The 19,315-nt window shown below is 62.0% G+C and overlaps 2 protein-coding genes and 1 long non-coding RNA gene across 17 annotated transcripts in view; 2 read left to right on the top strand and 1 right to left on the bottom strand.

Annotated features, from left to right (window-relative positions):
• DIS3L2 (DIS3 like 3'-5' exoribonuclease 2) overlaps nucleotides 1-475 on the top strand; it is a 385,610-nt gene extending 385,135 nt beyond the window's left edge. For all 13 annotated transcript variants that reach the window (XM_070070055.2, XM_089329724.1, XM_089329727.1 and 10 more), the window contains one exon: nucleotides 27-475. In XM_070070055.2, coding sequence (XP_069926156.1) covers nucleotides 27-182 — 156 coding nt within the window. In that variant the 3' untranslated portion in view covers nucleotides 183-475. The remainder of the gene's footprint in view (nucleotides 1-26) is intronic.
• A 6,642-nt stretch (nucleotides 476-7,117) lies between these two features.
• On the bottom strand, nucleotides 7,118-10,805 carry LOC138849149 (uncharacterized). 3 transcript variants are annotated; one of them, XR_016231371.1, is made up of 4 exons: nucleotides 9,150-10,805; nucleotides 7,607-7,913; nucleotides 7,280-7,388; nucleotides 7,118-7,195 (listed from the first exon to the last, which is right to left on the bottom strand). It is a non-coding gene; the product is annotated as an uncharacterized LOC138849149 (long non-coding RNA). The 3 variants fall into 3 exon arrangements; XR_016231372.1 differs by having other exon boundaries at nucleotides 7,118-7,388; nucleotides 9,122-10,802; XR_016231370.1 differs by having other exon boundaries at nucleotides 7,118-7,388; nucleotides 9,150-10,757.
• An 825-nt stretch (nucleotides 10,806-11,630) lies between these two features.
• Nucleotides 11,631-16,396, top strand: LOC100351862 (intestinal-type alkaline phosphatase). The gene is made up of 12 exons (XM_051834197.3): nucleotides 11,631-11,831; nucleotides 13,170-13,306; nucleotides 13,388-13,504; nucleotides 13,589-13,704; nucleotides 13,868-14,042; nucleotides 14,115-14,287; nucleotides 14,509-14,643; nucleotides 14,942-15,014; nucleotides 15,100-15,234; nucleotides 15,316-15,507; nucleotides 15,725-15,841; nucleotides 15,927-16,396. The coding sequence occupies exons 1-12, from the start codon at nucleotides 11,785-11,787 to the stop codon at nucleotides 16,226-16,228; spliced, it is 1,719 nt and encodes a 572-aa protein (XP_051690157.2). The 5' UTR covers nucleotides 11,631-11,784; the 3' UTR covers nucleotides 16,229-16,396.
• Nucleotides 16,397-19,315: the final 2,919 nt, after the last annotated feature.

Below are 19,315 nucleotides of genomic sequence, written 5' to 3'. Positions count from 1 at the left end.
CGCGTCCCCGCCCCGCTCTGCCGCAGGTCATCACAGTCTTCAGCCTCGTGGAGGTGGTGCTGCAGGCGGAGGCCGCGGCCCTCAAGTACAGCGCCATCCTGAAGCGGCCCGGCGCCGAGGGCTGCCCGGGGCCGCGGGGCGAGGGAGCCCGGGCCGAGGAGGACGAGGAGGAGGAGGACTGAGCCGCCAGCTGCCCCGCCCGCCGGCCTACAGGACGGGACCTTGTCACACCAAAGGGGACTTTTTATTTGGTTTTAATCAACTCAGGGGTTTGCTTTTATTTTTCCGTTTTATTTTATTTTGCAGCTCAGTTTTTTTTTTAAATGAACTGGAAGGGAAGGGTGGGGCTGGACCCAGGCCGGCACTTCCTGGGTCCCCCAGGAGGCCAGCCCCCTCTGCCAGGCGGCCCTGCCCGCCCCTGCCCGGGGAAGGGCCCTCAGCGAATCAGTGTCATGGAATAAAATCAAGTGTGAAACGCTGTCCGGTGTGACCGCGGGCGGCCAGGCAGCCGGTGCCCCAGGGGCGAGACCCGGCTGGGCACCCCCCAGCTGGCCCCTGGCAGGTTGGTGCCGGTGCCGCCTCCTGGCTATGACAGCTGGTCACACGCAGAGGCCGGCTGCCCCGCGCCTGTGGCTGCACCCAGCCCGGCCCCACGTGTCGTGTCCTGGACGACAGAGCCCACCCCGCCACCAGCCAAGCGCGGAGGGCCGTCTGCACCCCGAGACCCAAGTCCGTGCCTCGACACCGCCAGGCCTGGTCCCGCGCTGGCGCCCGGGGGAGCGGGGACGGGCACGCCTTCCTCGCACCTGGGGAGTCCCGGGGTTGCCGGCTCAGCTGAGTCTTCACAGTGAAGGAGACCCAACGCCGTCCTGGGGGACGTCCCGCAGGGGCCGGAGTGAGGGCGTGCCTCAGGGCAGCGGCGCTGTGGCAAGGGTCTCTGCCCGCCCTCAGGCCTTGCTCCTGCAGGGCCAGCCAGCTCGGGCAGCCGGCCACCTGCCGCCCTCCCGGCCCCGCCCCAGAGCCCAGGGCGGCTCCGTGCCACACGGCTCCCCGCCCCCTCCCCGCCCCAGCCCCACCCTCCAGGGAGGCCTCGGGCTGCGCCTGGCGCCAGGAGCCTCCCGCAGAGCCTGGGCGCTGCGGACACGCGCTGGGCTCCAATCCGCTTCCGCCAGGCTCTCCTGACTGCGATGCCCCAAGTGCAGAGCGCTGAGCGGGCCTCCCGCGTGACACAGGCGGAAGCCACGCCCACACAGCCACGGGGTGGGGGCGGAGTGTGCCTGCCCTCGTCCCACCCTCTGCACGTGGTCCAAGCCGGCGGCCCGAGGCCGAGTCTTTGTCTTCGTTGATTCCTCCAGTGATCGTCCTGACTCTTGGAGGCCCAGGTGTCCACGGCTTCCGGGCGCGGAACAGCGCCTTCTGTGGCCCCACGCTAAGGGGACCGGAGGGCGGACGCAGAGCGGAGAGGACTCCTTCCTCCGGCCGCCCTGAGCCCTGAGCGGGAGTGTGCTCGAAGCGTGGGCACAGGGCGCTGGGAGGCAGCTCAGACACAGATCACCGCGCCTGGTGACAGGGGCTGGGGGCCTGGAGGCTGGGAGTGCCTGGAGTGCCGTGGGCCCGGCTCAGAAGGGGCAGAGGCGGCCCTTCTGGTGTTTGCGCGCAGTCCGAGGTCCCCTGAAAATCACACCACCAGAGACCCAAGTTGAAGCCAATTAGCAGGGTCTTTTTTTTTTTTTTTTTTTTTTTTTTTTGACAGGCAGAGTGGACAGTGAGAGAGAGAGACAGAGAGAGAAAGGTCTTCCTTTTGCCGTTGGTTCACCCTCCAATGGCCGCCGCTGCAGCCGGCGCACCGCGCTGATCCGATGGCAGGAGCCAGGATCCAGGTGCTTTTCCTGGTCTCCCATGGGGTGCAGGGCCCAAGCACCTGGGCCATCCTCCACTGCACTCCCTGGCCATAGCAGAGAGCTGGCCTGGAAGAGGGGCAACCGGGACAGAATCCGGCGCCCCGACCGGGACTAGAACCCGGTGTGCCGGCGCCGCAAGGAGCAGGGTCGTTTTAATTAGAGTTCGAACCCGGGCCTCTCTGTGCCTCCAGGAGAGGAAGCCCCCGAGAAGCCCCGAGCCCAATTCGTACAGAGCTGTTATCATCATGTCCAAGCAGGCTGTAGGGGAATGCTATAGATCAAGTTGACGCTTCTGATAGACACCTGCCTCCGACTCCAGGGTAGGGGCTGGTTGTTATCTCGAGCTTTAAACCTCCCTTTTACATTCCTGGACGTGGTCAGGGCAGGGTCACATCTGGCCAGGTGGAGGGAAGGGGGAGTGTACGATACGATAATCAACTTAATATAGTTTCTGGATTACTTAGCTCAAAGACACTTAGCGTTGCTTATTATTACTACTAGTTGCCTAATAAGCTAATGTGATTACACTTTAGGTTACATTAAGATAATGATAATATTTTCTAGCACTGTTACAATGGATAAGGGCAGAGTAAAAGCTGGTTGTGCAGGTGTCTTCTCACTGGGAGCGGTGGGCGGCGTCCCTGGCCTCCTCAGGACCTGGAGCACCCTGGGCTGCAGCAAGAGTGTCGCCTGCAGGATGCTGGCTTCAGGGACCCAGACCGGGGCGGGAGGCGGGAGAAGCCGCAGGGGGAGCCTCTGCAGGTGCCCCCAGAGCACGTGGGCGGCCAGTGAGGAAGAGCCAGAAAGGCGCCTGGGGACGGGTGCCAGCCACCGTGCAAATGGGCTCCCGGCAGCATGGGGACAGTGCAGCAGAGCCCTGGGGATGGCACTGCCCTGAGGCTGGGCTCCTGCAGGGACAAGAGTGGCTCAAGGCCACAGTGGGTGGTCTGCCCCCGGGGACCCAGAGCACAGCAGGAAGAGGGAGGACCCGGGAGAAGGCAGGGGGCCGGAAGTAAACACCCACAGGAGGGGACCTGCAGGCCTGGGGGAGCTGCAGGCCTGGGGGAGCTTCGTGGGTGAGGGAGCCAGGGCCGTGCAGCTGGCCCTGCGACGGGTGTGGCGGCCGGAAGTTACCCCTGCAGGCGTCTGAGCAGAGAATTTGGGACCCGCCCACCCGCTTCCACTGCCCCACCCCCCGCAGCAGGGAGAGAACGGCCCTGTGGGGCGGTCCCTGGGTACCAGCCCTGAGAAAGCTGGAGTCCTGCCAGGGCAGGAGGCGGCTGCACCCTTGACCCCACCCTCATTCCACAGAGCCCAGCACGGGTGCCTCCTGCCCATGCGGGGTCCCTGCGCTGGGGCTAGCTGCCACCTCGGTCCTCTTTGCCCAGCGAGCCCTGGGGCACCCTCCGCCAGGCCAGAGATGGGCTGGGCTCTGCCGTCCCAAGGGAACAATGAATAATCTGACTCCAGAGGTCCCCCAACCAAGCCTGCTGGCCCCACAGGGAGTCTGGATGCACGAGCTCCCTGGGTGACTGGAACTTCTGGTCATCTTTGGGATGAAGTAACCCGGCCAGCGCCTGCTCCTGAAGGAAACAGAACACAGTCTTGGCTAGCGCCCCCCCGCCCCCCCGAGAGCTGGATTGGAAGAGGAGCAGCCAGGTTCCAAATCTGTCGCTCCCTTGCCCACAAAGGAACGACGCTACTCGCGGCTAATCGGTCTTCCGTAGACTTTTATTATGAGAGAGAAAATAACAGCGATAGAGGTAGAGGGGAAGGAAGGAGGAAGGAAAAAAAAGCGCTTCCTTCCTCGGCGTACGACTTATATACAAAATCCAACCAATCAGAAGCGGGCTAAAGCCCATGCACGGAGCACTCCAATCCGATGCCTGTTAACGCGGCGTTCATGCGCTCCTGGGCCAATCAAATGAGATGTCACGCGGTGGGCAGGCTCTTCGTGTGGTCCTCCGAGCCATCTTGTTGTTTACAACGCTCTATACCCTTTTTGGAAAGTCCCTCTTAGTCAGTTACATCCGGTGGAAAGAACCGTCCCAACTGAAACTAAAAACATCCGCTTTAGCAAACTCAGCACAGCTGCCAGGCCAAGCCTTAACTCAGAGGTCCCTTGGTAGGCCTACCCATGGGTCCCCACACCACCAGCACCCATATGGGATGCTGGTGCTTCAGGCCAGGGCATTAACCCGCTGCACCACAGTGCCAGCCCCTGTTCCACTTCCGATCCAGCTCTCTGCTGTGGCCTGGGAAAGCAGTGGAAGATGCCCAAGTGCTTGGGCCCCTGTACCTCGTGGGAGACCCGGAAGAAGCTCCTGGCTCCTGGCTTCGGATCGGCGCCGTTCCAGCCGTTCTGGCCAATTGAGGAATGAGCCAGAGGATGAAGGATCTCTCTCTCTCTCTCTCTCTCTCTCTCTCTCTCTGCCTCTCCTCCTCTCTGTAAGCCTTTCAAATAAATTTTAAAAAACTAAAAAAAAAAAAAAAAAAGTGGAGCAACCAGGACTCAAAACATTGTGGGCAGCGGCTATACCCCCTACACCACAGCACAGCCCCTGCTCCACTTCTGATCCACACCCCTGCTAATGCACCTGGGAAAGTAGAAGATGGCCCAGGTGCTCGGGCCCCTGCACCCACTTGGGAAACCCGGATGAAGTTTTTGGCTCCTGGGTTCGGACTGGCCCAGCCCTGGCTGTTGTAGCCATGTGGAGAATGAACCAGTGGATGGAAGTCTTGCCTCTGTCCCTCTCTGGCTCTGCCTTTCAAATAAATAAATCTTAAAAAAAAAAAAAAAAGTTGTGTGCCGTGCCTTGGCTCTCAGGAGGCTGTACCCCACCACAATGAGGCGTAAATGGAGAAAGGACAGACAGGAAGCAGGCCTGCAGCAGGGGAGCCTGGGGGAACCTGAGAAACTGACGGAGCGCCTAGGACTGGGTTAGTGCTCAGGACAGAGGATGTCCACCCCGGCTGCAGCAGTGCAGGACGGGGCGTGACCCCTCGCAGTTGACTCCTGGCCCCGGGAGTGCACTCACGGTCATCAGGCGGGGCCTGAGTGAGGCCACACCGCGCTGGGGGGCAGAGCCTGGGCAGGGGTGAAATGCCCGCGCTCCTCCCGGGACCATGTGAGTCAGAGATGGCGACAACGGCTGGCACTGTGGCGTGGCGGCTTAAACCGCCACCCCATGTGGACGCTGGTTCAAGTCCCGGCTGCTCCACTTCCGATCCTGCTCCCTGCTAATGCCTGGGAAAGCAGTGGAAGATGGCCCAAGTGCTTGGGCCCCTGAACCCACGTGGGGGACCCAGAAGAAGCTCCTGGCTCCTGGCTTAGGCCTGGCCCAGCCCTGACCAGTGCAGCCATCTGGGGAGTGAACCAGAAAATGGAAGCTTTCTCCCTCCCTCTCCTCCCCTCCCCCCCCCCCCCGGCTTTCTCTCTCTCTCTCTCTCTCCTATCTCTGTGTAACGCTGACTTTGAAGGAAATGAACCTTTAATAAAACTCTCCTTCCCCCCCTACCCCCTGCCGGGAAATGGGATCTGTGCCCCTCCCCCAATCAGGGCAGGTCCTGTGGCTGCTCGGCTCACACAGGCCAGCAGAAGTGACCCTGCCCTGAGGGGCCCGGGCGGCTGTCGGGGGAAGCCCACTGGAGAGGAGCCTGCCTGGCTCACAGCCAGCTGCCGAGGGCCACCCCCAGTGTGCCAGCCATGTGACCGAGCCACCAGTCACGAGGCACCCCGGCTGGGGCCTCTCCCAGCACACAGAGCTGTCCCCGTGGGCCCCGTCCACACCCAGCACACAGAGCTGTCCCCGTGGGCCTCCTCCTCACCCAGCACACAGAGCTGTCCCCGTGGGCCCCGTCCTCACTCAGCACACAGAGCTGTCCCCGTGGGGTCCCGTCCTCACTCAGCACACAGAGCTGTCCCCGTGGGGGCCCCGTCCTCACCCAGCACACAGAGCTGTCCCCGTGGGGCCCCGTCCACACCCAGCACACAGAGCTGTCCCCGTGGGCCCCGTCCACACCCAGCACACAGAGCTGTCCCCGTGGGCCCCGTCCTCACTCAGCACACAGAGCTGTCCCCGTGGAGGCCCCGTCCTCACCCAGCACACAGAGCTGTCCCCGTGGGGGCCCGTCCTCACTCAGCACACAGAGCTGTCCCCGGGGGCCCCGTCCACACCCAGCACACAGAGCTGTCCCCGTGGGGGCCCCGTCTACACCCATAACACAGCGCTGTCCCCGTGGGCTCCGTCCACACCCAGCACACAGAGCTGTCCCCGTGGGGGCCCCGTCTACACCCATAACACAGCGCTGTCCCCGTGGGCTCCGTCCACACCCAGCACACAGAGCTGTCCCCGTGGGGGCCCCGTCCACACCCAGCACACAGAGCTGTCCCCGTGGGCCCCGTCCACACCCAGCACACAGAGCTGTCCCCGTGGGCCCAGTCCACACCCATAACACAGCGCTGTCCCCGTGGGCCCCGTCCTCACCCAGCACACAGAGCTGTCCCCGTGGGCCCCGTCCACACCCGGCACACAGAGCTGTCCCCGTGGGCCCCGTCCTCACCCAGCACACAGAGCTGTCCCCGTGGGGGCCCCGTCCTCACCCGGCACACAGAGCTGTCCCCGTGGGCCCCGTCCTCACTCAGCACACAGAGCTGTCCCCGTGGGCCCCGTCCACACCCAGCACACAGAGCTGTCCCTGTGGGCCCCGTCCTCACTCAGCACACAGAGCTGTCCCCGTGGGGGCCCCGTCCTCACCCAGCACACAGAGCTGTCCCCGTGGGCCCCGTCCTCACTCAGCACACAGAGCTGTCCCCGTGGGCCCCGTCCACACCCAGCACACAGAGCTGTCCCTGTGGGCCCCGTCCTCACTCAGCACACAGAGCTGTCCCCGTGGGCCCCGTCCTCACCCAGCACACAGAGCTGTCCCCGTGGGCCCCGTCCTCACCCAGCACACAGAGCTGTCCCCGTGGGCCCCGTCCTCACCCAGCACACAGAGCTGTCCCCGTGGGCCCCATCCACACTGCAGTGTGACAGGGTCGGAGGGGGCAGTTCACGACATAACAAGAGACTATAGTAAGCATTAATAGATATCGCTTAAAACGTAAAAATCAACAACTTTATTATTTAGAAAAAGTGATAAACATCAAAATACTGTTACCGGAGGATGGAGGGTTCTTGCCTTCGCGCAAGAAGGAATTCAGGCGTGAGACAGAGTGGTGGAAAGTAGAAGTAGCAAAGTTTATTAGGGAAGGGACATGCGTAAGGACGGATGGGCACCTCTCCAGACAGGACCTGGGAGAGAGTGCCAGTCGCTCAGACTTGGGGGGGGGGGGTGCGGGGGGGTGGAGGTTACATGGTTGAGTGGAGAGATTATACCTGGCCTGGCGGGCAGGCGGCTCAGCAGAGAGGCAGAGGGCTGAGCGCGCAGTCCGGTTGAGGCCGGGGGTTTTTAAGGAGATGGGTCTCTGTCTTCATACATCTCCTCCTGAAACAAAGGATTTTATGGCTGTAAATATTAAGAAGCTCCCATCTGAGTTTTCCCTGAAGGTATCAGACAGGAGGAAGTTAGCTGGCGCCGTCCTGGGTTCAGAGGAAGGGTGAGCAGGACCCCCTGGAGAATGGGGATCTGAGCAGGGTGTTTGAGATGCAGACCCTGGGCTGCATCTGGGAGATTTGTCAGGCAGGAGGGGCGGGGACCCCCACCTGGCAGGTTATCGGATAGGAGGGGGCAGGGCAGGATGCGGACACGGGGCTGCCCCTGAAACGTTATCAGGATGACTTTGAGATGCAGATGCAGATGCTGGACATAGACGTCTTCTCTTTTGGCCTTTGTCACACACGCATGCGCTCATGTCTGACTTCCCACCCAACAACACGAGGAGACAGCTGATTGCCGCCGAGATGGACAAACGCGTGGCGGGAGCCGGAGCTGCTGGTTTGGGTTTGACTTGATTTCTTTTAACAAACCTTACAGATCTGTCTACTGCTTTACCCTGCATTCAAGTGGAACCTGCATAGAAATAAAAAAATATTTCTCTTTAGCAGGAACGGATCTAAAATTGGTTTAAAAGCCTTCTTGTACACTCAGCAAAGGGCGTATTAAACAGCCCATCATCATAGCAACCAAGAAAAATTCCCAAGGACAGGCAGCCGGGCACTGCCACTCTGCTCCACGTGGCGGGAAGGGTCCTGCTTACGTCCAAGGCAGCCTGGGCACCGACAAATCCCCCGCTGCCTCAGTGGGGCCCAGAGCCTGGAGGCCGGGGTGGGGAGCTGCCGAGCCAGGAGGCAGCCAGTCAGGAATGGGCACCGTCCTTGGCGACACGGCCCACGAGGTGTGCATGGTTTCCAGGGCTCAGTGGAGTGTGGCTAGGGGTGAGGTGACTGAAGCAGTGGCCAGTGTTGTGGTGCAGTGAGTTAACCCACTGCTCGTATCGCCGGCATCTGGGCGCCGGTTCAAGTCCCGGCTGCTCCACTTCCGATCCAGTTCCCTGCTACTGTGCCTGGGAGAGCAGCTGAAGATGGCCCAAGGGATTGGTCCCTGCCACCCATGTGGGAGACCCGGATGGAGTTCCTGGCTCCTGACTTTGGCCTCGGCGGTGCCCTGGCCCTTGTGGCTCTTTGGGGAGTGAACCATCGATGAAGACCGCTCTGTCACTGTGCCTTTCAAATAGGTGAATAAAATAAATCTTAAAAACTAAACAAACAAAACAACAACAACAAACAAAGAGATTAAATAGATTTCGGTCCCGGCCCTGGGCTGCCCACGCTCCTGGTCCCCACAGAGGTGGCAGGGGCCGGGGCCAGCGGGGGTACAGCCCTGGCGGGGGTGGGCTGGCAGGTGGGTGGTTCCACCAAGCTGCAGCCGCAAGTGGATTTCCTAGGGAAGCGTGAACTTGGGCTGCAAAGTGCTCTGAGCGAGGACCCCCCCACCCCGTCAGCAGTCTCACTCGCATTCCGCGCCTTGACCCCTGGGGACGGGGACATCCCAGCAGCACCCTGGCTGCCCGGAGGGTGAGAGTTTGTTGCTTGTTCAGACTCAGGCCCGCTGGGTTCCCGGGAGCGAGCTGCAACTTTGAACACGGACACAGCACCGTTTATGAGCTTGGTTGAGGAAAGCAACATTTTTTAAGGAAAATAATTGAATGGATCACTCCCTCCCTAAGATGGATTTCTAAACATTAAACAAACAAACAAACCCAAACCACAGAAACTCACCAAACGAGAAAGGTCAAAGAGCGGTTACCTTACAAGACGGTTTGAGATCTGCAGCCTCATCTCGGTCGTGTGCGAACTCCAGCCCCTCGTCCCAACCGCGGAATAACCGCCACTGCCTGTCCCAGAGCCTTCTCCAGGGTGAGAGACAGCACCAGCCTCCCAGCCACCAGGGCTCCCGTGTAACTCCTGTGTCACCGCCGTCATTGTTTCCCTACCTGGGCACTGCCTGTCTATTTCTGCCCGTCAGATAGCCCACTTTTTCTTAAATTCCCTAGAAGAGGAAGCCTGCCGGGTCTTAGGATGAAGAAAGGGTGCTGGCCATTCCTCCTGAGCTCCTGCCGCCGCCAGGGCTGCCCCTCCCCCAGCCGCGAGCTATCTTGATGCAGGAGGGCAGGACTGGAGACATTCCAGGCACCACTGAGATTCCTTCCTGGACAGGATCAGAGGAGTGGAAGAGTGGGGTGGGGTGGGGTGGGGGTCCGGTGCCCAACACGGCAGGCAATCCAGGTGAACGCCCTTGGAAGACCCGGCTGCTCCGCTTCCGCTCCAGCGCCCTGCTGATGCGCCTGGGAAAGCAGCGGAAGATGGGCCTAGTGCTTGCGTCTCTGCCACCCACGTGGGAGACCCGGATGGAGCTGCAGCAGATGGAACACTGCGTCTCTCTCCCTCTCTCGTCCTGTGTAATACCTTCTCTGGACAGCAGGGAAACACCCCCACCCTGCCCAAATGCCAAGCTTTGGAAATATACACACGAAGGGACGACAGATAGCTCCCAGAGGAGCCAGCCCTGTGGCGCGCTGGGATGAGCTGACTCCTGGCACGCCCACATCCCATATCGGAGTTCCGGTCTCGCCTCTGCTTCCAACCCAGCTCCCTGCTGATGTGCCCAGGCGAGCAGGGCAGGATGAGCTGAGTACCTGGGCCCCTGTCTCCCGCGTGGGACCTGGATGGAGTGTGGCTCCTGGCTGCAGCCCTAGCCCAGCCCCAGCTGTTACAGACATGTGGAGTGAACCAATGGTAAACATGAAGATCGAAGCTCTCTCTCCTCTGTCATTCAGCCATAAATAAATCATAGAAAAAGAACCAGCAGATGGAAGATTTCTCGCACTTGCTCTTTCTCTGTAACTCTGACTTTCAAATAAATAAATCAGTAATTTTAAAAAGTTCATGAAAAGTATAATTAAAATATGTTCATTTTGGGGTCGGGCTGTGGCAAAGTGGGTTGAGCCTCTACCTGCAGTGCCGGCATCCCATATGGGCGCCAGTTCAAGTCGCAGCTGCTCCACCTCTGATCCAGCTCTCTGCCTGGGAAAACAGCAGAGGATGAACCAAATCCTTGGGCCCCTGCACCCATGTGGGAGACCTGGAAAAAGCTGTTGGCTCCTGGCTTCAGCCTGGGCCAGCCCTGGCTTTTGCAGCCATTTGGGGACTGAACCCAATTAATTCACAGGCTTTTATTGGGGTTCTGCTCCCGGGCGAGGTTCACCGGTCCCAATAGAGCAACAGAGCGGGGGCCGGGGAAGTCACGTGTCAGAGATTGGGAGAGCTCCTTTTATAGATGCAGGGCATGGGGGTTAAAGGTTGAGGCAGGTCTGATCCTCATGGGTTGACCTTTAGGCACCCGCGGGACCTTGACAAGGACTTTTCTTCCCTGGAAGTACAGGTGGGGACTCTCCTTTCCCAGAAGCTTAGGCCTTCCCTCCTTGCGGGTCTCAGAGCTACCACTTCCGAGATCCGCTGGGCGGTGCTGCCGCGGGGCTGGGAGAAGCACACGGTGCCCTGTGCCCCGTCCTGCGGACGCCCACTCAGCTGCACAGAGCAGCCAAGCATTGGCCCTGCCTGGTGATGTCCCAGGGGGTGTTGGGGGGAAGCTGGGCACAAGGGTTACAGGTGCATGATGGTCTGATCCAACGCCGAGTCTGAAATGGCAGCGGGGGTGGGAGGATCTTCATGGCCAAGGGTTAGGGACAGAAGCGGGGGGAGGTAGGGGTTTAAAGAGAATTTGGGGGATGGCACAGCGGGATAAGACACCATTTGGGACGCCCACATCCTCTATCAGAGTGAGGATCCCAGTCCCAACCACTCCGTTTGATGCGGCTTTCAGCCTGTCCACGCGGGGAAGCAGCAGATGATGGCCCAGGGCTCAGGCCCCTGCCAACCACGGGTGAGGCCCAGCTGGGGCCTGCCTCCCGCCTTTGGCCTGGCCCAGCCCTGGCTGCTGCAGCCATTTGCGGAGGGAACCAACAGATGGAGGGGCTCTTTCGTTTAGCCTCTCTCAAATACTTGAGTAAAATAACTATTTTTAAAAATGAAAAGGGACTGTGAGGCGGAGCCATTCAGAATCTTGGCCATCAGGGAGGTGTCAGGCCCCAGCCAGGTGACAGCACAGTAGACCCTGGCAGCCCCAGGCCCAGGAGGCCGCGGGAGCCGGGTGCAGCGGCGGAGTGGGGCACTGGGCACCGAGCGCACGCAGCCCCGACCTGCTGCTCACCAGGCACAGGACCCACAGCCCCACCAGAGTCCACCTCGAAAGGGCGGAGGGGTGACTGCCCAGTTCCCGGCTCATGACCGACTGTGGAGTCCAGAACCTTTAGACCCGCGAACAAACCGGCGTGTGGCCCAGAGGCCTGCCTGTCAGCCAGGCTCCTGACCTTCAGTCAGGAATGTTCCTGGCACAGCAGCCCAGGCCGGAGACAGAGGAGCCACAGGGGTGAGTCACATAGGCAGGGGGCTCCCGCGGGAGGGGCTCCCCCGAGAGCTGCAGGTCACCGGCAGGCAGCATGGTGGGCACGGGCAGGGAGACCCAGGAGGCCCTGCCTGGGGAGGGCATGTGGGCATGGCGGGGAGTGAGGCGGCACAGACGGACATGAGGGGCTCTGGGTCAGGGGCCCTGCCTGGGGCTCAGGTGCGGAGGCCTGAGGGGGGAGGAACTGCTGGGGGTGGGCAGTGCTGGGCACGGCTTGGAGGAGGCATTTCTTCCTTGAAACAAGCCTGAATCGGGGAAAAGACACAGAACATACAAGGACCCCTCTTGACACATCCAAGGGTGTGGCCCAGAAGAGCTAAGTTCACGGCCACGGTTGGGCACAGACCCCCGCTTTTCCATCTGGCACAGCCCAGGAACTGCATCGGCCCATCCCCCGCCCAGGCCTGGCTGCCCGCTCCACTCCCTTCACTGGCAGTGCTCTTGGGCCCCCTGTGGGTGGAGCCATCAGGATTCATCCTGGGTGACTGGCTGGCCTCACTTAGCATGGTGGGCTCAAGGCTCACCTGGCTGGGCCTGGGGCAGGGCTGGGCGATGCTGGCCTGCAGGTGAGCGCAGTGTCCCTGTGTCCACGCGTCCATGCTCTGACACGTGTGCGTGTCCCCTCCTGCTCTGCCCCTGCTGTCCCTCCGCTGGACATACGAGGGATACTTTGAATGCAGCCTGAGGCCACCGAGACGCTGAGCTCCTTATCGCAGGCCGCACTGGGGCCAGGATCAGGGCTGTGAGCGCACAGACCCTCCCTGGGCTCCTCTGCCTGAGTCAGGGAGAAGTTCAAGCACTCAGTCCTCCACCCCTTGGAAGGACCCAGCCTGTGCACCTGCCAGGAGAGCAGACAGTGGGGCCCCGTTAGTGGCATCACCACCCCACGGACACGTTGGTCCAGCTTCCTGGGTGCCACGTGGCTCGGGTAATCCTGGTAGAAATCGGAGAGGGCGCTGGGCGCTCCCTGGTGCCTCCTCCCATCTCTAGGGCGCTCATCATCCACACCTCCCTTCGGAAGCAGTGATGGAGCCCAGGGGAGCTGTGCCCCAACAAATACTGCACAACCCGGTGTCAGCGCGGAGTTCTAGGTCCCGGCGGCAGTGCCGGTGGAGGGGTGGGGCCGCTCCTCTCCCTGAGGGCGTCATCTCCAAATCTGCTTCCAACTGGGTCCCTCTTTGTCAGGACCCTGCCCCAGGCAGCACGCCACACCTAGTCTCTCCCCCACCCAGCACCCAAGGTCACAGGGGAGGGGCGGGTGCGGTGGCTCCTGGGGAAAAGCCCTCTGCCATTTAAACCCAGGCAGCGCGTGCAGTCCCTGGAGCCTGGCGTCTCGACCTGGTCACACCATCACCATCCAGACATGCAGGGGGTCTGGCTGCTGCCGCTACTGCTGCTGCTGGGCCCCAGGCCTCAGCCTGCCCTGAGCGTCATCCCCGGTAAGGAGCCCGGAGCGCCCCGCCCCCACACAGCCTGCTGCCCCCCCTCCCCGGCTGACCTTGCCTCCCTCTCCCTACCAGAGGAAGAGGAGGACCCCAACTTTTGGAACCAAAAGGCTAAGGAGGCCCTGGACACCGCCAGGAAGCTACTGCCCAGCCAGACGGCCGCCAAGAACCTCATCCTCTTCCTGGGAGACGGTGAGAGGCAGCACCCGTGCACCCCACGGCCCTCCCAGCCCGGGCACCATGGCCCCGGGCTCTGATGGGGCTCTGCTCACCCAGGGATGGGGGTTTCCACGGTGACGGCTGCGCGGATCCTGAAGGGGCAGATGACTGGCAACCTGGGACCCGAGACGCCCCTGGCCATGGACCACTTCCCATACCTGGCTCTGTCCAAGGTAAAGGCTGGGGTGCCTGAGTCCCACACAAGAGAGGGCTGAGGGTTGGGCAGGGAGCCGGGCAAGAGGGCGGGATCTGGGTACTGGGGCCAGGGAGGGACTGGGGCACTGGGGACAGGTCTCAGGCACAACTAGTGGGGGTGGGGGGTCTCTGTCTCTGCAGACATACAACGTGGACAGACAGGTGCCCGACAGCGCTGGCACAGCCACAGCCTACCTGTGCGGGGTCAAGGCCAATTACAGGACCATCGGCCTGAGTGCGGCCGCCCGCTACGACCAGTGCAACACAACCCAGGGCAATGAGGTGCTCTCGGTGATGTACAGGGCCAAGAAGGCAGGTGGGCTGGGCGCACGGCGTGGGATGGGGAGGGGAGACACCTGGGCCCCACGCTGACCTGTGCCTCCCTCAGGGAAGTCCGTGGGGGTGGTGACCACCACGCGGGTGCAGCACGCCTCGCCAGCTGGCACCTACGCACACACGGTGAACCGCAACTGGTACTCAGACGCCGACATGTCTGCCTCGGCACGGCAGGAGGGCTGCCAGGACATCGCCACACAGCTGGTCTCCAACATGGACATCGACGTGCGCCTCGGGGCTGGGGAGGGGCGGGGCACCCACGGGCCACAGGCCAGGCAGCCTGAACTCCCCGCCCTGCCAGGGCCTTTGGGTGGGGCAGCTGGGGGGATAGGGTAGAAGACCCAGCCTAGAGCGGCCCATTCCCAAACCTGGTGGGGGAAGGCGTTGTTAGGGTGGGAGCGGCGTTTCCAGCCCACTGACAACAACTTGCCCTGTTGCTGGCACAGGTGATCCTGGGTGGGGGCCGCAAGTACATGTTTCCCAAGGGGACCCCAGACCCTGAGTACCCAACTGACCCCAGCCAGGACGGGACCAGGTTGGATGGGCGGAACCTGGTGGAGGAGTGGCTGACAAAGCACCAGGTGAGGGGCGGCGGGGGCGGGGCCCAGCAGGAGGAGGGCGGGGCTGGGGTCAGCCTGGGCTGAGGTCTGGCTGTGTCCCTCCAGGGGGCGGGGCCCAGCAGGAGGAGGGCGGGGCTGGGGTCAGCCTGGGCTGAGGTCTGGCTGTGTCCCTCCAGGGGGCGGGGCCCAGCAGGAGGAGGGCGGGGCTGGGGTCAGGCCTGGGCTGAGGTCTGGCTGTGTCCCTCCAGGGGGCGGGGCCCAGCAGGAGGAGGGCGGGGCTGGGGTCAGCCTGGGCTGAGGTCTGGCTGTGTCCCTCCAGGGGGCCCGGTACGTGTGGAACCGTGCAGAGCTCCTGCAGGCCACTCAGGATCCCAGCGTGACCCAGCTCATGGGTAACGGCCCCGGACCCCCTGAGACCCCCGACGCGCCCCCTCCACTGCGCCCCCTGCCGGCCCTCACCCAGCCTTTGTCCCTCAGGCCTCTTTGAGCCCTCAGACATGAAGTATGAGACCCAGAGAGACCCTGAGCGGGACCCCTCCCTGATGGAGATGACTGAGGCCGCACTGCACCTGCTGCGCCGGAACCCCCGCGGCTTCTACCTCTTCGTGGAGGGTGAGGGGCGGCCCCCACCCTAGAGCAGAGGAGGGTGGAGGCTCAGGGTCTAGGGTCAGCCTCCACCTGTCTGTCCTGCAGGGGGCCGCATCGACCACGGTCACCACCAGAGCATAGCTTTTCGGGCGCTCACTGAGGCCGTCATGTTTGACTCCGCCATTGAGAGGGCGGGCCAGCTCACCAGCGAGCAGGACACGCTGACCCTGGTCACCGCCGACCACTCCCACGTCTTCACCTTTGGGGGCTACACATTGAGGGGCAGCTCCATCTTCGGTAGGTCGGGGTCCCTGACGGGGGCTGCTGCACTCATGGGGGTGGACGGTCCCCGCCCCGCTCCCCCACCAGTCTAACGGGCGCCTTAAGAGCACCGGTGCTCAGGGTCCTTGTGAGGGTTCGGCCGGGGCAGAGGCAACAGGTGCGGGCGTGCGGCACCCAGGACCCGGCCTGACACTGGTCAGCGCGACCGCAAGTGTCCACCCTCCCCCTGCAGGGCTGGCCCCGAGCAAGGCCCAGGACGGTAAGAACTACACCTCCATCCTGTATGGCAACGGCCCAGGCTACGCGGTCAGAGGCGGCAGCCGCCGGAACGTGAACGAGAGCCAGAGCAGTGAGTGCCGCCGGGGGTCAGGCTGGGGGGCTGGGAGGGGTGACCACAGGAACGGAGGCCGCCTGTGACCGCCGCGCTCCTGCAGGCGACCCCGGGTACCTGCAGCAGGCAGCCGTGCCCCTGTCGTCCGAGACCCACGGCGGCGAGGACGTGGCGGTGCTGGCGCGCGGGCCGCAGGCGCACCTGGTGCACGGCGTGCAGGAGCAGAGCTACGTCGCGCACGTCATGGCCTTCGCCGCCTGCCTGGAGCCCTACACCGACTGCGCCCTGCTGCCCCCCGGCGGCCACACCGACGCCGCCAGCCCGGGGCCGGCCGCGGGACCCTGGCTGCCGCTGCTGGCGGGGATGCTGCTGCAGCTGCTCCTGCTGGGGGCGGCGGCGCCCTGACCGCGCGGCCCCACGCACGGCTCCCACCACAGCGTCCCAGTGCGGGCTCCTGTGCCCACCCCCCAAGGTGTTCCCTCCAGCGCCACCAGGGCGTCCTCAGTCCCGTCCCGGCCTGGCCTGCCACCTCCAGGCCCCTCCCACCACTTCTGCAATAAAACCTTGCCTCCAGCCTTGCTTCTCCTTGCCTCCTGGCCACGCGACCCCTCCATGGGTGGGACTGCAGGGTACCTGGGAGGTGGAGGCCGTGACATCCACACCATCAACTTCAGGACCTGGTCGGACGCCCCCGGGGCACCCAGTACTCAGTCCCTCCTTTGTGCGGAAGAGGGAGACTGATCGCCTCCCGGCAGTCACTGCGATTGCTCCTGTTGGGTCCTCACAGGGAGGCACCTGTCTGGTGTCTGTAACGGAGGAGAGTGTGCGTGTGTGGTGTTTAGTGTCTGGCTCCACGGCCCTGCAGCTACAGAGTCTGACCGGGCCCTAACCTGCGGTTCTGTGTTCGCCTGGGGAGCGGCCAGGCGGGCGAAGCCAACACAGTCCGGTTCAGTGCCTGAGCCGCAGGTCTTTGTCTCTTGTGACACCGACCAAGGGGGGCACATTGTGGGAGAATCCCATTCAAAGCCAACTGTCTAGACTGATCAAAACGGTAAGAAGGTTGCAAGCATAAAGATGTGTTCAGAGTAAAAAAGAGAGGCAGCTTAGACTTCTCTCTTGTTTGTGGAAGTGGGAAGGAGAAAGGTGAGCTGTCAGCATGGGCACTGATCGAGTTAACCCTATCCAGCGAGCTTTTCACCCGAGACACCCCAGCCCCTGGCCCCGGGGACCCGTCTGTTTAGAGATGGCCCCAGGCATCTAACTGGTAACAGGGTGAGCCTGGGACACTTGTTTAGCGGAAGACTGGGCTCAACAGAAAATCTAGGGAGACAATTGACAAGTAAGGATCTTATGTATAAAAATGCCCAAGTTATGGCTTTTGTGATAATTTGCTAAAATGTAACTGGACATTGAGCTTAAGAAACTTCTCGTTGGGATCCAAAAAACCGCTGCTTTAAAAGAAAGTTTTTCTATGCCATCTGTCAGGCTTGTTTTGTTACTGGGTTTAACAGATCCGGCAAAGTACCAAGGGGTAATCAGAGCTTCATTACTGCGGCCTCTAAGGTGGATCTTACTAAGTTAAAAATTTTGGGGGGCCAGCACTGTTGCACAGCAGGTAAAGCCGCCGCTGGCATGCTAGCATCTCTTATGGGCACTGGTTCGAGTCCCGGCTGCTCCATTTCCAATCCAGCTCTGCTGTGGCCTGGGAGAGCAGTAGAAGTCCCAAGTCCTTCCCCCGCGTGGGAAGACCCAGAGGAGGCTCCTGGCTCTGGCTTCGGATCGGTGCAGCTCTGGCCTTTGCAGCCCATTGGGGAGTAAACCAGCAGATGGAAGACCTCTCTCTCTCTCTCTGCCTCTCCTTCTTTCTCTGTGTAACTCTTCCAAATAAATAAATAATCTTTTTAAAAAGTGTATAGATTAAACAACAACAACAACAAAAAGTCTGAGAGAGGTCTTCCATATGATGGTTCACTCCCCAATTGGCCGCAAAGGCCAGAGCTGTGCTGATCCAAAGCCAGGAGCCAAGAGCTTCTTCCGGGTCTCCCATACAGGTGCAGAGCCCCAAGGACTTGGGCCATCCTCTACTGCTTTCCCAGGCCATAGCAGAGAGCTGGATAGGAAGTGGAGCAGCCAGGACTCGAACCTGTGCCCATATGGGATGCCAGCACTGGAGATAGCGGCTTCACCCACTAAGCCACAGTGCCAGCCCCAAGGGCCAACTTGTAAGGTAGAATAGCAGCCAGAGGCCACTCCCCATCTAAGGTGAGAGTGGAGCCATCACTGCCCGCCCCTGCAGCAGGCCGTTCAGGGAAACCTGGGCGGGGTGCAGAGGAGGAGCCACCGTGGGCTGCAGGGCAGGGCCAGTTGGATGGCAGCCCTGGGGTCCAGCGGGCTCCCAGCAGGCACTGTGGGGGAGGTGCAGCGCTGTGATGTGCACTGCCCCCCAGCTCTCCACGGAGGCTGTGCCCCCAGCCAGCCCCGTGGTGTGGAGACGCACGGGTCCACGACTTGCAGCTCTGTCTGGGGGGCTGCCGCGCTGCGGGAGCCCAGCCCAGGAGCTCAAGAGGTCATGCCGAAGGTGCCCCTGGCGCTAACAGAGAGCAGACCACCCAGACAGGTTCCATCTGAAAATTCCTGGATGCAAACCGCACTCATGCAGCCCTCCTGGATGTCATTCTGGCTGGCAGGCTGGGACAGAGCAAATTCTTGTGGCCAGGACTCAACCCCAGTCAAGAGCCCGAGGGCCGTCCAGGATTCCCAGTCTCTCCACCAGTCCCCAAGGAGAAGCAGGATTCCCCCACTTCTATCGCCTCCCCCCCACACACACCCGCACCGGGGCCAGAGGCCCCCGCTCTACCAGACTCCAGTGCCATCTACTTCTCGTTTCACCACCCCACCCCCCACCACCTGAACAGACAGGGAGGCGTCTCCCAGCCCAGAGCCAGCGAGCACGGGACGCTGTCTGATTCCCGAGACAGAGCGGCAGGCAGCGGCAGACGTGGTGGAAGCGGTGGCACCTCCTAAGAACAGGCACCCACGTGCCCCTGCGCGAGCTCGAGGCACCACACCCCCCACCCCCCGGCTGACCAAGCCAGCAGCGCACAAGGGCGACGCTGACTTTTATCACCAACCATTCCCTACCACTGATGTACTCAATGGAAACCAATCTAGGACTTCCAAACTCCGAAAACTGGGAGACAGGTCCCAGAGTTCCTAGGGGCCCCAGCCTCTGCCACATCTGGATACCCAAGTACTCCCTGACGATCGGGCCTCTATAAAGCTACAAAGGGAGAAAAAACATCTGAAAGGACTAACAGCACCAAGAGCCCTTTCTTACTTTGAAAAAGGCGTGACTGGCCGGCACCGCGGCTCACTAGGCTAATCCTCCACCTGCGGCGCCGGCACCCGCATTCTAGTCCCGGTCAGGGTGCCGGATTCTGTCCCGGTTGCCCCTCTTCCAGTCCAGCTCTCTGCTGTGGCCCGGGAGTGCAG

This window comes from Oryctolagus cuniculus, chromosome 3 (genome assembly GCF_051225735.1).
Source record: "Oryctolagus cuniculus isolate XC-2025 breed Fujian yellow rabbit chromosome 3, ASM5122573v1, whole genome shotgun sequence".
NCBI classification, from domain to species: Eukaryota; Metazoa; Chordata; class Mammalia; order Lagomorpha; family Leporidae; genus Oryctolagus; species Oryctolagus cuniculus.
The sequence above is the reverse complement of the archived record's forward strand: the minus strand, read 5'-3'. Positions and strand labels throughout refer to the sequence as shown.